The 16638-nt window shown below is 43.8% G+C and overlaps 1 protein-coding gene across 1 annotated transcript in view; it reads right to left on the minus strand.

Annotated features, from left to right (window-relative positions):
• oca2 (oculocutaneous albinism II) overlaps window positions 1-16638 on the minus strand; it is a 151012-nt gene that overhangs the window by 79338 nt on the left and 55036 nt on the right. Inside the window, 2 exon segments of the mRNA XM_062038403.1 lie at window positions 5903-6041; window positions 6478-6602. Of these exon segments, the coding sequence (XP_061894387.1) occupies window positions 5903-6041; window positions 6478-6602 (264 nt within the window).

A 16638-nucleotide genomic window follows, 5' to 3' on the forward strand; every position in this document is an offset into this window, starting at 1 on the left:
CTAGCAATGCTAGTATGTGGGCTTGTATTAAGCCTCAGGGAGTTGAACGCCCCTGCCTTACATAGTTCCGGGTCACCCTTGGGCAAGGTGTAGTACCCGAATGCTCCCCCCATCAGGGTTACGATACCCCCCATGAACTACACTAAAAGAGGATGCGTTACCCGGCCCGGAGGAAGCCCGGGGCCCTCCTCCGGAGCTAGGCCCGGAGGTAGGGCTCGTCAGCGAGCGCCTGGTGGCCGGGCTTGCCACGGAGCCCGGCCGGGCACAGCCCGAAGAAGCTACGTGGACACACCATCTTCTCTGCCACGTGGGCCCACCACCCGCGGTCGGAACCAGTGGGGTCGGGTGCGCTGCCAAGTGGATGGCAGTGAAAGTGGAGGCTCCAGACGGACCAATTCGGGGCAGCAGAGGCTGACTTTCGGGACGTGGAACGTCTCTACGCTGGTGGGGAAGGAGCCTGAGCTGGTGCGAGAGGTGGAGCGCTACCGTTTGGATCTGGTGGGGCTTACCTCTACGCATAGCAAGGGCTCTGAAACCACACTCCTGGACAAGGGATGGACCTTGTTCACTTCTGGAGTTGCTCAGGGCGTGAGGGCACAGGCGGGTGTGGGGATACTCACGAGTCCCCGGCTGAGTGCCTGTACGTTGGAGTTCACCCCAGTGGACAAGAGGGTCGCCTCCCTTCGCCTTAGGGTTGGAGGGGGGAAAACTCTGACTGTTGTTTGTGCATACGCACCAAACAGGAGTTCAGAGTATTCAGCCTTCTTGGATACCTTGCATGGGGTCCTGTATGGGGCGCCGGCAGGGGATTCCATAGTCTTGCTGGGGGACTTCAACGCGCATGTGGGCAATGACAGTGATACTTGGACTGGCGTGATTGGGAGGAACGGTCTCCCTGATCTGAACCTGAGTGGTGGATTGTTATTGGACTTCTGTGCTAGTCACGGACTTGCGATAACAAACACCATGTTCAAGCATAAGGATGCTCATGGGTGTACCTGGTACCAGAGCACCCTAGGCCAAAGATCAATGATCGATTTTGTAATCGTATCAGCTGATCTGAGGCCGTATGTTTTGGACACTCGGGTGAAGAGAGGGGCTGAACTGTCAACTGATCACCATCTGGTGGTGAGTTGGGTTAGATGGCGGGGGAAACCTCTGGACAGACCTGGCAAACCCAAGCGTGTAGTGCGGGTGAACTGGGAACGTTTGGAGGAGTCCTCTGTCCGGAAGGACTTCAACTCCCACCTCCGGCGGGACTTCTCTGCCATCCCTGTGGAAGTTGGGGACATTGAACAGGAATGGGCAATGTTCAAAGCCTCTATTGCTAAAGCTGCAGCTGCGAGCTGTGGCCAGAAGGTCTTAGGTGCCTCAAGGGGCGGTAACCCTCGAACACCCTGGTGGACAGTGGTGGTCAGGGAAGCCGTCCGACTGAAGAAGGAGTCCTACCGGGGTATGTTATCCCAGGGGACTCCGGAGGCAGTTGCAAGGTACCGACGGGCCCGAAGGGCAGCGGCCGTGGCTGTGGACGAGGCTAAGCAGAGGGTTTGGGAGCAGTTCGGGGAATCCATGGAGAAGGACTATCGGGCGGCACCAAAGCTGTTCTGGAAGACCATACGGCACCTCAGGAGGGGGAAGCAGGGAACCATCCAAGCTGTGTACGGCAAGGATGGGACTTTGCTGACTTCAAGTGAGGAAGTCGTAGGGCGTTGGAAAGAGCACTTTGAGGAACTCCTGAACCCAAATACATCAGACACACCCTCCCTGATAGGAGCAGGGCCTGAGGATGATGGGGGATCGACGTCGATCTCTCGGGGTGAAGTCACTGAGGTAGTTAGACAACTCCACAGTGGCAAAGCTCCGGGGGTTGACGAGATCCGTCCAGAAATGCTGAAGGCTCTGGGTGTTGATGGGCTGTCTTGGTTGATACGCCTTTTCAACATTGCGTGGAAGTCTGGGACAGTGCCGAGGGAGTGGCAGACTGGGGTGGTGGTTCCCCTTTTCAAAAAGGGGGACCAGAGGGTGTGTGCTAATTACAGGGGTATCACACTACTCAGCCTCCCTGGGAAAGTTTACGCCAAGGTACTGGAAAGGAGGGTCCGGCCGATAGTCGAACCTCAGATTCAAGAGGAGCAATGTGGATTCCGTCCTGGTCGTGGAACAACTGACCAACTCTTTACGCTTGCGGGAATCCTGGAGAGGGCCTGGGAGTATGCCTATCCAGTCTACATGTGTTTTGTGGATTTGGAGAAGGCGTATGACCGCGTCCCTCGGGAGATCTTGTGGGAGGTGCTGAGGGAGTACGGAGTGAGGGGAACCCTGCTAAGGGCCATCCAATCTCTGTACAACCAAAGCGAGAGTTGTGTCCGGGTGCTTGGATGTAAGTCGGATCCGTTTCCAGTGGGGGTTGGTCTCCGCCAGGGCTGCGCTCTGTCACCTATCCTGTTTGTGATTTTCATGGACAGGATTTCTAGGCGGAGTCGTGGCCATGGCGGAGAGGGTATACGTCTCGGGGGGATAAAGGTTGCGTCACTGCTGTTTGCAGATGATGTGGTCCTGATGGCACCTTCGGTTCGTGACCTTCAGCTCTCACTGGATCGGTTTGCAGCCCAGTGTTCAGCGGCTGGAATGAGGATCAGCATCTCCAAATCTGAGGCCATGGTTCTCAGCAGGAAACCGATGGTTTGTACAGTCCGGGTAGGGGACAGGACTCTGTCCCAGGTGGAGGAGTTTAAGTATCTCGGGGTCTTGTTCACGAGTGAGGGAAAGATGGAGAAGGAAATCAGCCGGAGAATCGGAGCAGCTGGGGCAGTATTGCAGTCTCTCTGCCGCACTGTTGTGACGAAACCAGAGCTGAGCCAGAAGGCAAAGCTCTCGGTCTACCGAGCTATCTACATTCCTACTCTCACCTATGGTCATGAAGTGTGGGTAATGACCGAAAGAATAAGATCGCGGATACAAGCGGCCGAAATGAGTTTCCTCAGAAGGGTGGCTGGCATCTCCCTTAGAGATAGGGTGAGAAGTTCAGTCACCCGAGAGAGACTCGGAGTAGAGCCGCTGCTCCTTCGCTTGGAAAGGAGCCAGCTTAGGTGGTTCGGGCATCTCGTGCGGATGCCTCACGAGCGTCTCCCTAGGGAGGTCCTCGTTGCACGTCCCACTGGGAGGAGACCCCGCGGCAGGCCAAGGACCAGATGGGGGGATTACATCTCCTCTCTGGCCTGGGAACGCTTCGGGATTCCCCAGGAGGAAGTCGCAAATGTTGCTCTGGAGAGGGAAGTCTGGGGGTCTTTGCTGGAGCTGCTGTCCCCGCGACCCGATTCCGGATAAGCGGTTGAAGATGGATGGATGGATGGACCTAGCAATGCTGCTAATGCTATAGTGTCACAATAAAGTTACATCCGTTTAGCAGTCGGCTTCTAAAACGTATTGCTCATCCTCTTTGTGTCCGGGCTCAAAAATAGAAAGTCCCGGATCATAATTTGTCCCAAAGTCATCGTTGTTGGCTCTCACAAAGTCTGCATGATTAGCATTGTTGTTGATGGAGAAGGGATCTGTAGTTCCTCCTCTACGTCACGGATCACGTAACTGGCTTACTCATTATCTCTCAAAATGTCTTGGGAATTTCTGGGAGATTCATACTATTTTGTCTTATCTATTTATTCACAAACTTTAGAAGTATTTTGGTGTCATAAATCATAAATATGTGATAATAGCTTCAATATAGAGGCAACTTGTTTTTTACACTCTACTGCTACTTTAAGACAATGTCGGGTCTGCAACCGGACGCGACTTCATGTGCATGAAAGGTATATAGTACAGTTTGATTTTACGTGAATCAGTACTCGATAGTACCGACAGAATGCGGTCGGCACCAATAAAAGTACTGAACTCTGTACCCATCCTTGCTAGGTCTGGACAATGAATCAAATTTTAATTTTATTTTGGATTATGGCTTCTCACGATTATGAAAATACAATTGTCTAAAAAATAAATGATTAACGGGCCGTACAACGTGCATGCAAATTCCGGTGAACAGATGAGGAGCGAATAAGTGAGAAAAAAGCTGGTCTACTAGAAGTTTGGGATGTCACCATGGTTGCTACTTTTTATTTGACACAGCGCTAGTATGCCTAATCAATAATCACTAAACCCAACAAAAAAGTAAGGCATGACTTCCGCGTTCATGTAACCGCGGATGGAGTCCCATAATTGTCCAATGAAACACAATCCGCTGATAAACGCAAAATAATATCAGGGAAATTGACATAAATGTGAGTGAAATGCTGTCATTGTGAGGAGAAGAAACATTTGTTTGGAAAAATAGCGAATTTATCCCCGACACGCAAAGCCGCCCCGTCCTGATAAACAATGTTGAAACAGCGACTAAACTACAAAGCTAAAGCGAGTGAGAACAATCAATACACCCACAACACATCTCATCTGTTGTGTTGTTGTGAACGACATCGTGGACATAACATCAATGTAAAAACAATCATACACACACAACACATCTCATCTGCTTGTGTTGTTGTGAACGACATCATGGATGTAACATCAATGTACAAACAATCATACACACACAACACATCTCATCTGTTGTGTTGTTGTGAACGACATCATGGATGTAACATCAATGTACAAACAATCATACACACACAACACATATCATCTGTTGTGAACGACATCATGGATGTAACATCAATGTACAAACAATCATACACACACAACACATCTCATCTGCTTGTGTTGTTGTGAACGACATCATGGATGTAACATCAATGTACAAACAATCATACACACACAACACATCTCATCCGTTGTGTTGTTGTGAACGACATCATGGATGTAACATCAATGTACAAACAATCATACACACACAACACATCTCATCTGTTGTGTTGTTGTGAACGACATCATGGATGTAACATCAATGTAAAAACAATCATACACACACAACACATCTCATCTGCTTGTGTTGTTGTGAACGACATCATTGTAACAATAATGTACAAACAGCGGTCGCAACATGAGTCGCCTTTAACTTAACTTAAGTCTAAAAGGTAAAAAACGGAATTAATAACAAAACGGAAAAACTACATTACCTCCCTGCTTGGGGCGGTATAGCTCGGTTGGTAGAGCGGCCGTCCTAGCAACTTGAGGGTTGCAGGTTCGATCCCCGCTTCCGCCATCCTAGTCACTGCCGTTGTATCCTTGGGCAAGACGCTTTACCCACCTGCGCCCAGTGCCACCCACACTGGTTTAAATGTAACTTAGATATTGGCTTTCACAATGTAAAGCGCTTTGAGTCACTTGAGAAAAAGCGCTATATAAATGTAATTCACTTCACATTTGTATTGTTTTTTTATATTGCTATTGTTATTTAAATATTGTTATTGCTATTATTATTTTAGTTGTTGTGGTTTATTCATTACTAATTAACATCCAGGATTTTTTAACTATAAAGTTTTGGTGGTACAACAAATACTCATGTTTTCAAATTGATGAATTAGCGTTTAATTAATTATGATTACATTATCAATCAAAATATTTGTGATTATTATTTTTGCCATAAACGTCCAACACGTATGCCTACTTATATTTCAATTAGCAGTTGCACCTTTTCAATGGAAAAGTCATCTATTTTAGGGGAACAGATTGGAATAGTTGCTTAGTTCAACTTTTCTACCCTGGACAATGATGTAGCGTACTGTGCAACATTTTTAAAATATCAGATGTTTGTAACTAAATTATACAAAAGAGCTTTGTGAAAAAAGAAAGAAGAGCCTGTTCCAGGTCAACAGACAAGCAAATCGATGAAAGTAATGAGTGAAGACTGAAGACGGATGCAGGTACCTGTGTGAAACTGACACCTCGCTTTAGAGCGCAGAGTGAGAGTGCTTACTTCTCTGCGCAGGTCCTGATTTGACACGATAATCACATTTGGTGGGTCGCCGACAGCTGTGGCGGCGCCTCCGATGTTGGTGAAGATTACTTCTGCAATCAGGACATGTCTGGGGTCCAGATTGAGCACCTCGCATAACCTGCATCATCACACAGAAAAGCCCTTTAGCACAGATTAAGTCGCAGTGGCTGCAGGAGAAATACAAAAAAAAAAAATGTAATGACAAATCGGCCCCAAAACATATATATGGGGGCACAACAAGGCATGGGTCTATTAGCATCTGTACGGTGCCGCCTGCTGGCCTGCAGACAAGACAAGACACACTTTTTGTTATCTGTGACCTAGAAAAAGTGAGTTCATATAATACACAGTCAAAGTGAGGAATTGCAGCAGGCTATATAACACTGTGGAATTGCAGGGAGTGAATTGGAGGAACACATTGTCTCTGGGAGAGAACAATAGCGGGTCTCACAAACACAATGCATAAGATATTCGGGTTGTTTTTAGCGGGGCATTGAAAAGGGCTCGAATTAGAAAAGAATGGGCAGAACAGGGTGATTAAGAAGATCCCACACCTGATGGTTACAGGTGTGAAAAGCATCATGGTGGTCACATTGTCCAGGAAGGCTGAGAGGATGGCGGCGATCAGGCAGAGGATGATGATCATGGGCCACACCCGGCCTTTGGAGAGGCGGTAAGCCTGCGGGGAGGTAGGAAGTAACGCAATGAGTCAAGAAGTAACACGTTGACTACGTTTCCATTGGGGGTGTCAAAAAAATCACTGTCAAATTAATCGCAATTCTAATTTGTAACGATTTTTAATCGATTAGAAAAAATCAAATATCGATTTTTTATTTCTTTTTTTCCACTAAATATGTCCTGTCCAGCCACTCGGACAAATCATATTGTTGATGTAGATCAGTGTTTTTCAACCACTCCCACGGCACACCAGACTGTATCTCGTGTGCCACGGGAGATTATGTACATCTGACATCACATGGACAAACATAAGACCTTCTGGAGGAAAGTTCTGTGGTCAGGTGAGACAAAAATTGAGCTGTTTGGCCACAATACCCAGCAATATGTTTGGAGGAGAAAAGGTGAGGCCTTTAATCCCAGGAACACCATACCTACCGTCAAGCATGGTGGTGGTAGTATTATGCTCTGGGCCTGTATTGCTGCCAATGGAAGTGGTGCTTTACAGAGAGTAAATGGGACAATGAAAAAGGAGGATTACCTCCAAATTCTTCAGGACAACCTAAAATCATCAGCCCGGAGGTTGGGTCTTGGGCGCAGTCGGGTGTTCCAACAGGACAATGACCCCAAACACACGTCAAAAGTAGTAAAGGATTGGCTAAATCAGGCTGGAATTAAGGTTTGAAATTGGCCTTCCCAAAGTCCTGACTTAAACGTGTGGACAATGCTGAAGAATCAAGTCCATGTCAGAAAACCAACAAATTTAGCTGAACTGCACCAATTTTGTCAAGAGGAGAGGTCAAAATTTCAAGCAGAAGCTTGTGGATGGCTACCAAAAGCGCCTTATTGCAGTGAAACTTGCCAAGGGACATGTAAGCAAATATTAACATTGCTGTATGTATACTTTTGATCCAGCACATTTGCTCACACTTCCAGTAGACCCATAATAAATTCATAAAAAAATTCATGAATGTTTTTTGTGACCAACAAGTATGTGCTCCAATCACTCTATCACAAAAAATAAGAGTTGTACAAATTATTGGAAACTCAAGACAACCATGACATTATGTTCTTTACAAGTGTATGTAAACTTTTGACCAAGACTGTAATTTCACCTAAATGGGTTAAAAATATTTTTTGCAAACCAGTAATTATAATCTGAAAATAATGTGCTGTTGTTGAGTGTTGGTGCTGTCTAGAGCTCACGATTTGCAGACGACAGCGGGAGGTAGTGTGCAGGTAAAAAAGGTATCTAATGCTTAAACCAAAAATAAACAAATGCCGAGTGCCCCTAAGAAAAGGCATTGAAGCTTAGGGAAGGCTATACAAAACGAAACTAAAACTGAACTGGCTGCAAAGTAAACAAAACACAAAATGCTGGACGACAGCAAAGACTTACAGCGCGTGGAGCAGAGACGGCGTCCACAAAGTACACCCGTACATGACATGACAATAAACAAAGAAGGATAAAAACAACTTAAATAGTCTTGATTGCTAAAACAAAGCAAATGCGGAGAATAGCGCTCAAAGGAAGACATGAAACTGCGACAGGAAAATACTAACAAAACAGGAAAATCCACCAAAATAGAAGCGCAATACAAGAACTAAAACACTACACACAGGAAAACACCAAAAAACTCAAAATAAATCACATCGTGATGTGACAGGTGGTGACAGTACACCTACTTTGAGACAAGAGCTATAGTGATGCATGCTTGGTTATGCTTTAAATTTATATCCAACAATTGTGAGAACGACTTTTTATTGTCAATATCGGCTACTGAGTTTCGGTTTTTTTTATGATTTCTGCTTGTGGTGTGCCTAAGGATTTTTTCGATGAAAAATGTGCCTTGGCTCATAAAAGGTTGAAAAACACTGATGTAGACCACAAGGAAGTGTTAACCATTTAGAGAAAAATAATAATAATATGACTCATTTAAAGGCCTACTGAAATGAAATGTTTTTATTTAAACGGGGATAGCAGATCCTTCTATGTGTCATACTTGATCATTTCGCGATATTGCCATATTTTTGCTGAAAGGATTTAGTAGAGAACATCGACGATAAAGTTTGCAACTTTTGGTCGCTGATAAAAAAAGCCTTGCCTGTACCGGAAGTAGCGTGACGTCGCAGGTTGAAAGGCTCCTCACATTTCCCCATTGTTTACACCAGCAGCGAGAGCGATTCGGACCGAGAAAGCGACGATTACCCCATTAATTTGAGCCAGGATGAAAGATTCGTGGATGAGGAACGTGAGAGTGAAGGACTAGAGTGCAGTGCAGGACGTATCTTTTTTCGCTCTGACCGTAACTTAGGTACAAGCTGGCTCATTGGATTCCACACTCTCTCCTTTTTCTATTGTGGATCACGGATTTGTATTTTAAACCACCTCGGATACTATATCCTCTTGAAAATGAGAGTCGAGAACGCGAAATGGACATTCACAGTGACTTTTATCTCCACGACAATACATCGGTGAAGCACTTTAGCTACGGAGCTAACGTGATAGCATCGTGCTTAAATGCAGATAGAAACAAAATAAATAAGCCCCTGACTGGAAGGATAGACAGAAGATCAACAATACTACTATCAGGAGACACCGAACCAAACACTGGACCTGTAACTACACGGTTAATGCTGTGCCGCCTGTCGAAGCCTAGCAATGCTGTTGCTAACGACGCCATTGCAGCTAACTTAGCTACGGGACCTCGTCAGAGCTATGATAAAAACATTAGCGCTCCACCTACGCCAGCCCTCATCTGCTCATCAACACCCGTGCTCACCTGCGTTCCAGCGATCGACGGCGCGACGAAGGACTTCACCCGATCATCGATGCGGTCGGCGGCTAGCGCGTTTGCTATCCTCAAAGCCCTCCTGGTTGTGTTGCTGCAGCCAGCCGCTAATACACCGATCCCACCTACAGCTTTCTTCTTTGCAGTCTTCATTGTTCATTAAACAAATTGCAAAAGATTCACCAACACAGATGACTAGAATACTGTGGAATTTTGCGATGAAAACAGAGCTGTTTGTATTGAGATACAATGGTGTCCGAATACTTCCGTTTCAACCATTGACGTCACGCGCATACGTCATCATACATAGACGTTTTCAACCGGAAGTTTCGCGGGAAAATTTAAAATTGCACTTTATAAGTTAACCCGGCCGTATTGGCATGTGTTGCAATGTTAAGATTTCATCATTGATATATAAACTATCAGACTGCGTGGTCGGTAGTAGTGGCTTTCAGTAGGCCTTTATTGCGCCCTATAATTTGGTGTGCCTAATATATGAAAAAAAAAGGTCAAAAATAGACCATTCATCGGCAGTGCACCTTATAATCCGGTGCGCCCTATTGTCCGGAAAATACGGTATGTGTTCCTGTCTAACAGAAGGATTGTGAATGATAGGCAACATTCCAAAATAAGTGCAGTTCCCCTAGTTGAATGTCAAAAATGTGTCGACAGGCAGCAAAGTGGTCTTTATTTGGAGAAGTGGCCCTCATCACCCTCACACTTTAAAATTGATGAGGCTCCCGGTGGACAGAGACAGCCCCGCACTCCTGTGTTATGAGACAGAAGATTTAAGATGAAAAGATGATGCACATCCTTGACCTACACGGGGAATGAAGGTGCGCTGGACTGGAGAGGCGGCCTCACATTAACCGCACAGCAGTAAGAGATTTACGGTCACATTCAATTTACACTCATGCCCACCGAGTCACTAAAAAGGTTCATCAAGCCACGTCTGCTTGTTGCCGAGCCCGCGACGTCACACTGACCCAAAAAGGTCACCACCTCATCACTTCACCCTCAAAGACATCCGTGTGAAATTCTTGATCTCTGGTCAAGCTTTGAAGAGGTCCCAGCAACCTTTGACCTTTGAGGGCGGCAAGTTCCAACCAGCTCGGCGGCAGACGTCGATGGTTGGCGGGGTGTGCGAGAACAGGACGTCACATGGCAGGGGGATAAGAACCTTGGAAACGTCTCTCGGCACCAGTGACCCACTTCTGACAAACTTTTTCCACTCAAAACGGAGCAAACGTCTTGCGTGATAGCCAATTATATTGTCAGGCTCGGCATTGTGTCGCAAAGGTCAGCCTGAATGTTCGCTCAGATCGGGCAAGACAAACCGCTCCACAATATATTGACCTACAAATTATTGTCTATAAAGGTATTATTGCCATTTTAATTTTGAGACAAAATTAACCACTAATGTAACAATACATAACAATGCAAGTGTACCCTCTCAAATACAATAAACATGTATTTCTCCTATAGTTTAACATTGTAATTGTGTGAATGCTCCAAAGCATTCACCAAATTCATTATTATGAAGTATTATTCAACTTCTTCTTCTCCAGATTTTGGTGAGCTCTACCTTCCACATTTTTCATCCGTATCAAACCGTTCCAACTTCAAACTGGGAATCGCGAGCTTTCCCTTGACAAACTCCCCAAATTTTCCAGAATTTGGGGAGAATGCATATATGTTTAAGAGTTCTTTCTTTATTCATAGCCATGTTTGGAGCAGCTAGTACTTTTCCATTGTATACTCTGTGTACCAGTTTCTCTTTGCCTACAAAGGTCTGTTTAGTGTTTTAGACATTGGAATGTGAAGAACATACTTGCCAACCTTGAGACCTCCAATATCGGGAGGTGGGGGGTAGGGGGTGGGGGGGGTTTGGGGGCGGGAGGCGTGGTTATTTACAGCTAGAATTCACCAACTCGAGTATTTCATATATATATATATATATATATATATATATATATATATATATGTATGAAATACTTGACTTTCAGTGAATTCTAGCTATATATATATATATATATATATATATATATATATATATATATATATTTATTTATTTATTTTATTTACATAAAAGAAATACTTGAATTTCAGTGTTCCGGTGGGCGTGGTTATTTACAGCTAGAATTCACCAACTCAAGTATTTCATATATATATATATATATATATATATATATATATATATATATATATATATATATGTATGAAATACTTGACTTTCAGTGAATTCTAGCTATATATATATATATATATTTATTTATTTATTTTATTTACATAAAAGAAATACTTGAATTTCAGTGTTCCGGTGGCTATCCATTAGATGGCAGTATTGTCCTGTTTAACTTCTCCGTTCATGATGAGTATATAATTTCGGCCACCGTGTTCAATGGAGAAGTCTGTTCTACATATTTACAGGCAACATACACCTTCCCCTTCGAACTGTCCTGGATGAACTGAAATTCTTGTTTCCATTCGTTTTGGAACTTGCAAGCGTATTTCTTCATCTTGCTCGTCGACGGCGTCGCCATGTCTGTAATTTCCTCGTTCTTCTGCTTCGTCTCCTTGTTGTGTGCGCAGTTGTGCACTCTACTCTCTAAAAGCCCTAGATGTTATGACGTCATTGGGCAGGCAAGCTGTTTACATTGTGGGAAAGCGGACGTGAGAACAGGCTGTCCCCACTCAGTCTCAGGTCCGCATTCAGCTGGAGGGGGCGTGGCCTCCAGCTCCGGCTGAATACCGGGAGTTTGTCGGGAGAAAATCTCTGCCGGGAGGTTGTCGGGAGAGGCGCTGAATACCGGGATTCTCCCACTAAAAACGGGAGGGTTGGCAAGTATGGTGAAGAAGATACATCCCCCTCCTTGCCTTATCAGTGTTGGGGAAGGGAAGGGAGAGGCATTCCTTTCTGGGAGGGGGGGAGAGGCTGCTTTCCTTTTCAAGGAGTAGTTTTTTTCCGTTTGAATGTTAGAACAACTTGAGAAGCCGGTATGAATGTATTGGTCTGGGCTGTTCTCCTGAAGCTTCAGTAAAACTTGATAATATTCCTATTCTGTCTTGATGGTCCTTCTTACTCAGCATATATGTCATCGAAAGAACTTGGGATTGACCAGTGACTTAAAGGCCTACTGAAATGCGATTTTCTTATTCAAATAGGGATAGCAGGTCCATTCTATGTGTCATTTTTGATCATTTCGCGATATTGCCATATTTTTGCTGAAAGGATTTAGTAGAGAACATCGACGATAAAGTTCGCAACTTTTGGTCGCTGATAAAAAAGCCTTGCCTGTACCGGAAGTAGCAGACGATATGCGCGTGACGTCACCGGTTGTGGAGCTCCTCACATCTGCACATTGTTTACAATCATGGCCACCAGCAGCGAGAGCGATTCGGACCCCATTAATTTGAGCGAGGATGAAAGATTCGTGGATGAGGGTAGTGAGAGTGAAGGACTAGAGGGCAGTGGAAGCGATTCAGATAGGGAAGAAGCTGTGAGAGGCGGGTGGGACCTGATATTCAGCTGGGAATGACTAAAACAGTAAATAAACACAAGACATATATATACTCTATTAGCCACAACACAACCAGGCTTATATTTAATATGCCACAAATTAATCCCGCATAACAAACACCACCCCCCTCCCGTCCATATAACCCGCCAATACAACTCAAACACCCGCACAACACACTCAATCCCACAGCCCAAAGTACCGTTCACCTCCCCAAAGTTCATACAGCACATATATTTCCCCAAAGTCCCCAAAGTTACGTACGTGACATGCACATAGCGGCACGCACGTACGGGCAAGCGATCAAATGTTTGGAAGCCGCAGCTCATGCATACTCACGGTACCGCGCCTGCGTATCCAACTCAAAGTCCTCCTGGTAAGAGTCTCTGTTGCCCCAGTTCTCCACAGGCCAATGGTAAAGCTTGACTGTCATCTTTCGGGAATGTAAACAATGAAACACCGGCTACGTGTTTGTGTGTTGCTGCAGCCAGCCGCTAATACACCGCTTCCCACCTACAGCTTTATTCTTTGCTGTCTCCATTGTTCATTGAACAAATTGCAAAAGATTCACCAACACAGATGTCCAGAATACTGTGGAATTTTGCGATGAAAACAGACGACTTAATAGCTGGCCACAATGCTGTCCCAAAATGTCCGCTACAATTCGTGACGTCACGCGCAAACGTCATCATACCGAGTTTTCAGCAGGATATTTCGCGCAAAATTTAAAATTGCACTTTAGTAATCTAACCCGGCCGTATTGGCATGTGTTGCAATGTTAAGATTTCATCATTGATATATAAACTATCAGACTGCGTGGTCGGTAGTACTGGCTTTCAGTAGGCCTTTAAATTCCCTGGGAGGAAGAGCTGGTCAGACGCAACAAATTCCTGTTACGTTCAACAGGGGTGGAAGGAGACGACACCACGAGGAAGATCAGGTTTACAGGTTTATCGCGACCTTTGATGAGTGTGTGGGATGTGTATGCTACTTCATGTGTTTGGTGCAGGACGATGTATAAATTTAACAATGTGAATGTTACCAAGGGTTGTTGTGAGTGCGTGTTGGATGGATCCTTCGTCGGTCCAGAGGGGCGAGGCAAAGAGGGTGTCCGTGGGCAGGCGAGTGGTCGGGGGCTGGAGAGAAGCAACGAGGTCCGTGTCCAAGCGAGGGTCGAGGATTGGGGAAAGCAGTCCAAAGCCCGGAGGGAGGTCGAGATACACAACTCGAGCACACGGAACATGCGAAGAGTTAACGACGTTCCGGCGTAGGCTCCAAGGGTCCACTGGTCTTTAGGCTGTTGTCTTGATTAGTCCCAGGTGTGCTGATTACAGTTTGCCTGCATGTTTGTTGTTGCGTGAGTGTGAAGCGCCCAGCGGGAGCAGGGGCTTCTCCTGGCATGCTGCCAACCTTAGAATTGGAAGAACTGGCTGCTGATGAAAAGCAGGTTCAAGACTATTCCGTGACAATTCCAGGTTTTCCGGGACTTTTTTCCCATTTAAAATTAATTTGGCATTTTTCAAACTTCCACCATTTCCACAATTTTCAACCAATTCAAACTATTCTACCTTCAACATATTCCACTCATCCTGGATATTCAAACGATAATTTTTCCAAGTTCAAAAAAATTCCAGGAATTCCCAGAATTCCCGTTTTTTTCAACCCCTTTTTTCACCCTTTTTTCTGTCGACTACTCTTTCCACATTTTTTAACCCACTTTAACCGTTCCACAGTCAAACCATTCCTCTTAATCAGGACAAAAAATCTAAGTTGTTTTTTGAACTGCAAACATTCCCGGTTTTCCCGAAATTCCAGGAATTCCGTAATACATTTCTCAATTAAAAATGTTACTACTTCAACAATTCTCGACCGATTTGAAAAATTCCAACACCAACCATTTCAACTCATTCAGAACATTCACATTTTTTAGCATTTTCAAAAAAATTCCCGCTTTTCCCGGAATGTCCCATTCATTTCAATGAATGGGACATTTTTCCAAGTTGCACAATTCCCACATTTTTCAACCTATTCAAACCATTCCAACATCAACGCATTCCGCTCATCCTGGACATTCAAACTAACACGTTCCCAAGTTCCAAACCAAATTCCGGTTTTCCTGGAAATTCAAACTCTTCAACATTAAAACCATTCCAACATTCAAACTATTCTTACGTTCATACTACATTCTCAGCATTTCAGTGCAACTTCAGCATTGGAGCATTCACACGCAATTCCTTCAGGAATTGCATCATCTATTTGGACTGTAAACTAAATATCCAAGTTAAATAAAACAAATAATACAAATAAAATGTACTCTAAGCAAAATTTGGCACTTGTATAAAAATCCCAGCAAAACGTAATAAAATAGGTTCTGTCTCTGTTGAGGAGGGGTTGGAGGACCCTCAAATATATACAACCAAAACAATAAATAAAATGTATAAATAAAGTTATTATTATCATCATTATTGTGGTATTGTTTAATGTGGCCGAAAAGTAAAACTCGCTGGAATATAAAGACAATACAACATACTTCCATAAACGTGGATGCATATGCAAAAGTACAATATATTTATCTGTACAGTAATCTATTTATTTATATCTGCACCTTATTGCTCTTTTATCCTGCACTACAACGAGCTAATGCAATGAAATTTCGTTCTTATCTGTACTGTAAAGTTCAAATTTGAATGACAATAAAAAGGAAGTGTAAGTCTAAGTAATTATACACACGCTACAATCTTTGAACCAAGTTGTGTTTTTTTATTAACTAAATTAAATAGCCACACAATATACTTTCTTGGCAGAGGAAACATGAAATGTTGTTCCAGCTTCATAAGAGACACATTTGTATTTGTGTGTTTAAATAGGATATCTTATTCCATTTTAATTTGTATAAGTTTTAGAATATTTCCCAAAGAATTTAAATTGCGTAATCAGTTAATTCACTTCCTGTTAATGTGACGTTAAGCGAGTTCACTTCCTGTTGAACGGAGTCCGTCTGTTTCAACTTGACACTGGGGAGTTTATATCGACAACTTTGCACAAAAAACAGCACAGCCTTTATGTTCAATGGGAATACTGTATCTAAATTGTTTAGGCAGTAATATGTTAAAATAGTTTAGATGGGGGTATGACGTTTATAAATGGGAAAATGTGTTAAGGTCTCTTGTTTTCATGTTACAATTTAAGCTAGTAAGCTAACGCCAGTTGGTGTCCGGAATTTTATCAAAGTGTGGTTATTAGAGATGTCCGATAATGGCCTTCTTGCCGATATCCAATATTCCGATATTGTCCAACTCTTAATTACCGATTCCGATATCAACCGATACCGATATATACAGTCGTGGAATTAACACATTATTATGCCTAATTTTGTTGTGATGCCCCGCTGGATGCATTAAACCAGGGGTCCCCAAACTTTTTGACTCGGTGGCCGCATTGGGTTAAAACAATTTGGCCGGGGGCCGGGCTGTATGTATGTATGTATATATATATATATATATATATATATATATATATATATATATATATATATATATATATATATATATATATATATATATATATATTATATATATATATATATTAGACATATATATATATTAGATATATATAGCGCACTTTCCACGCGCGCGATGATGTCACGTTATCGATGAGAAAATGCATTTTAGACAATATGATTTGCCTGAGCGGCTAGGAGACACAGTGAGTAGCAAGCGGTACAAAGTGG

Source organism: Entelurus aequoreus, linkage group LG27 (assembly GCF_033978785.1).
Source record: "Entelurus aequoreus isolate RoL-2023_Sb linkage group LG27, RoL_Eaeq_v1.1, whole genome shotgun sequence".
Classification (NCBI taxonomy): Eukaryota; Metazoa; Chordata; class Actinopteri; order Syngnathiformes; family Syngnathidae; genus Entelurus; species Entelurus aequoreus.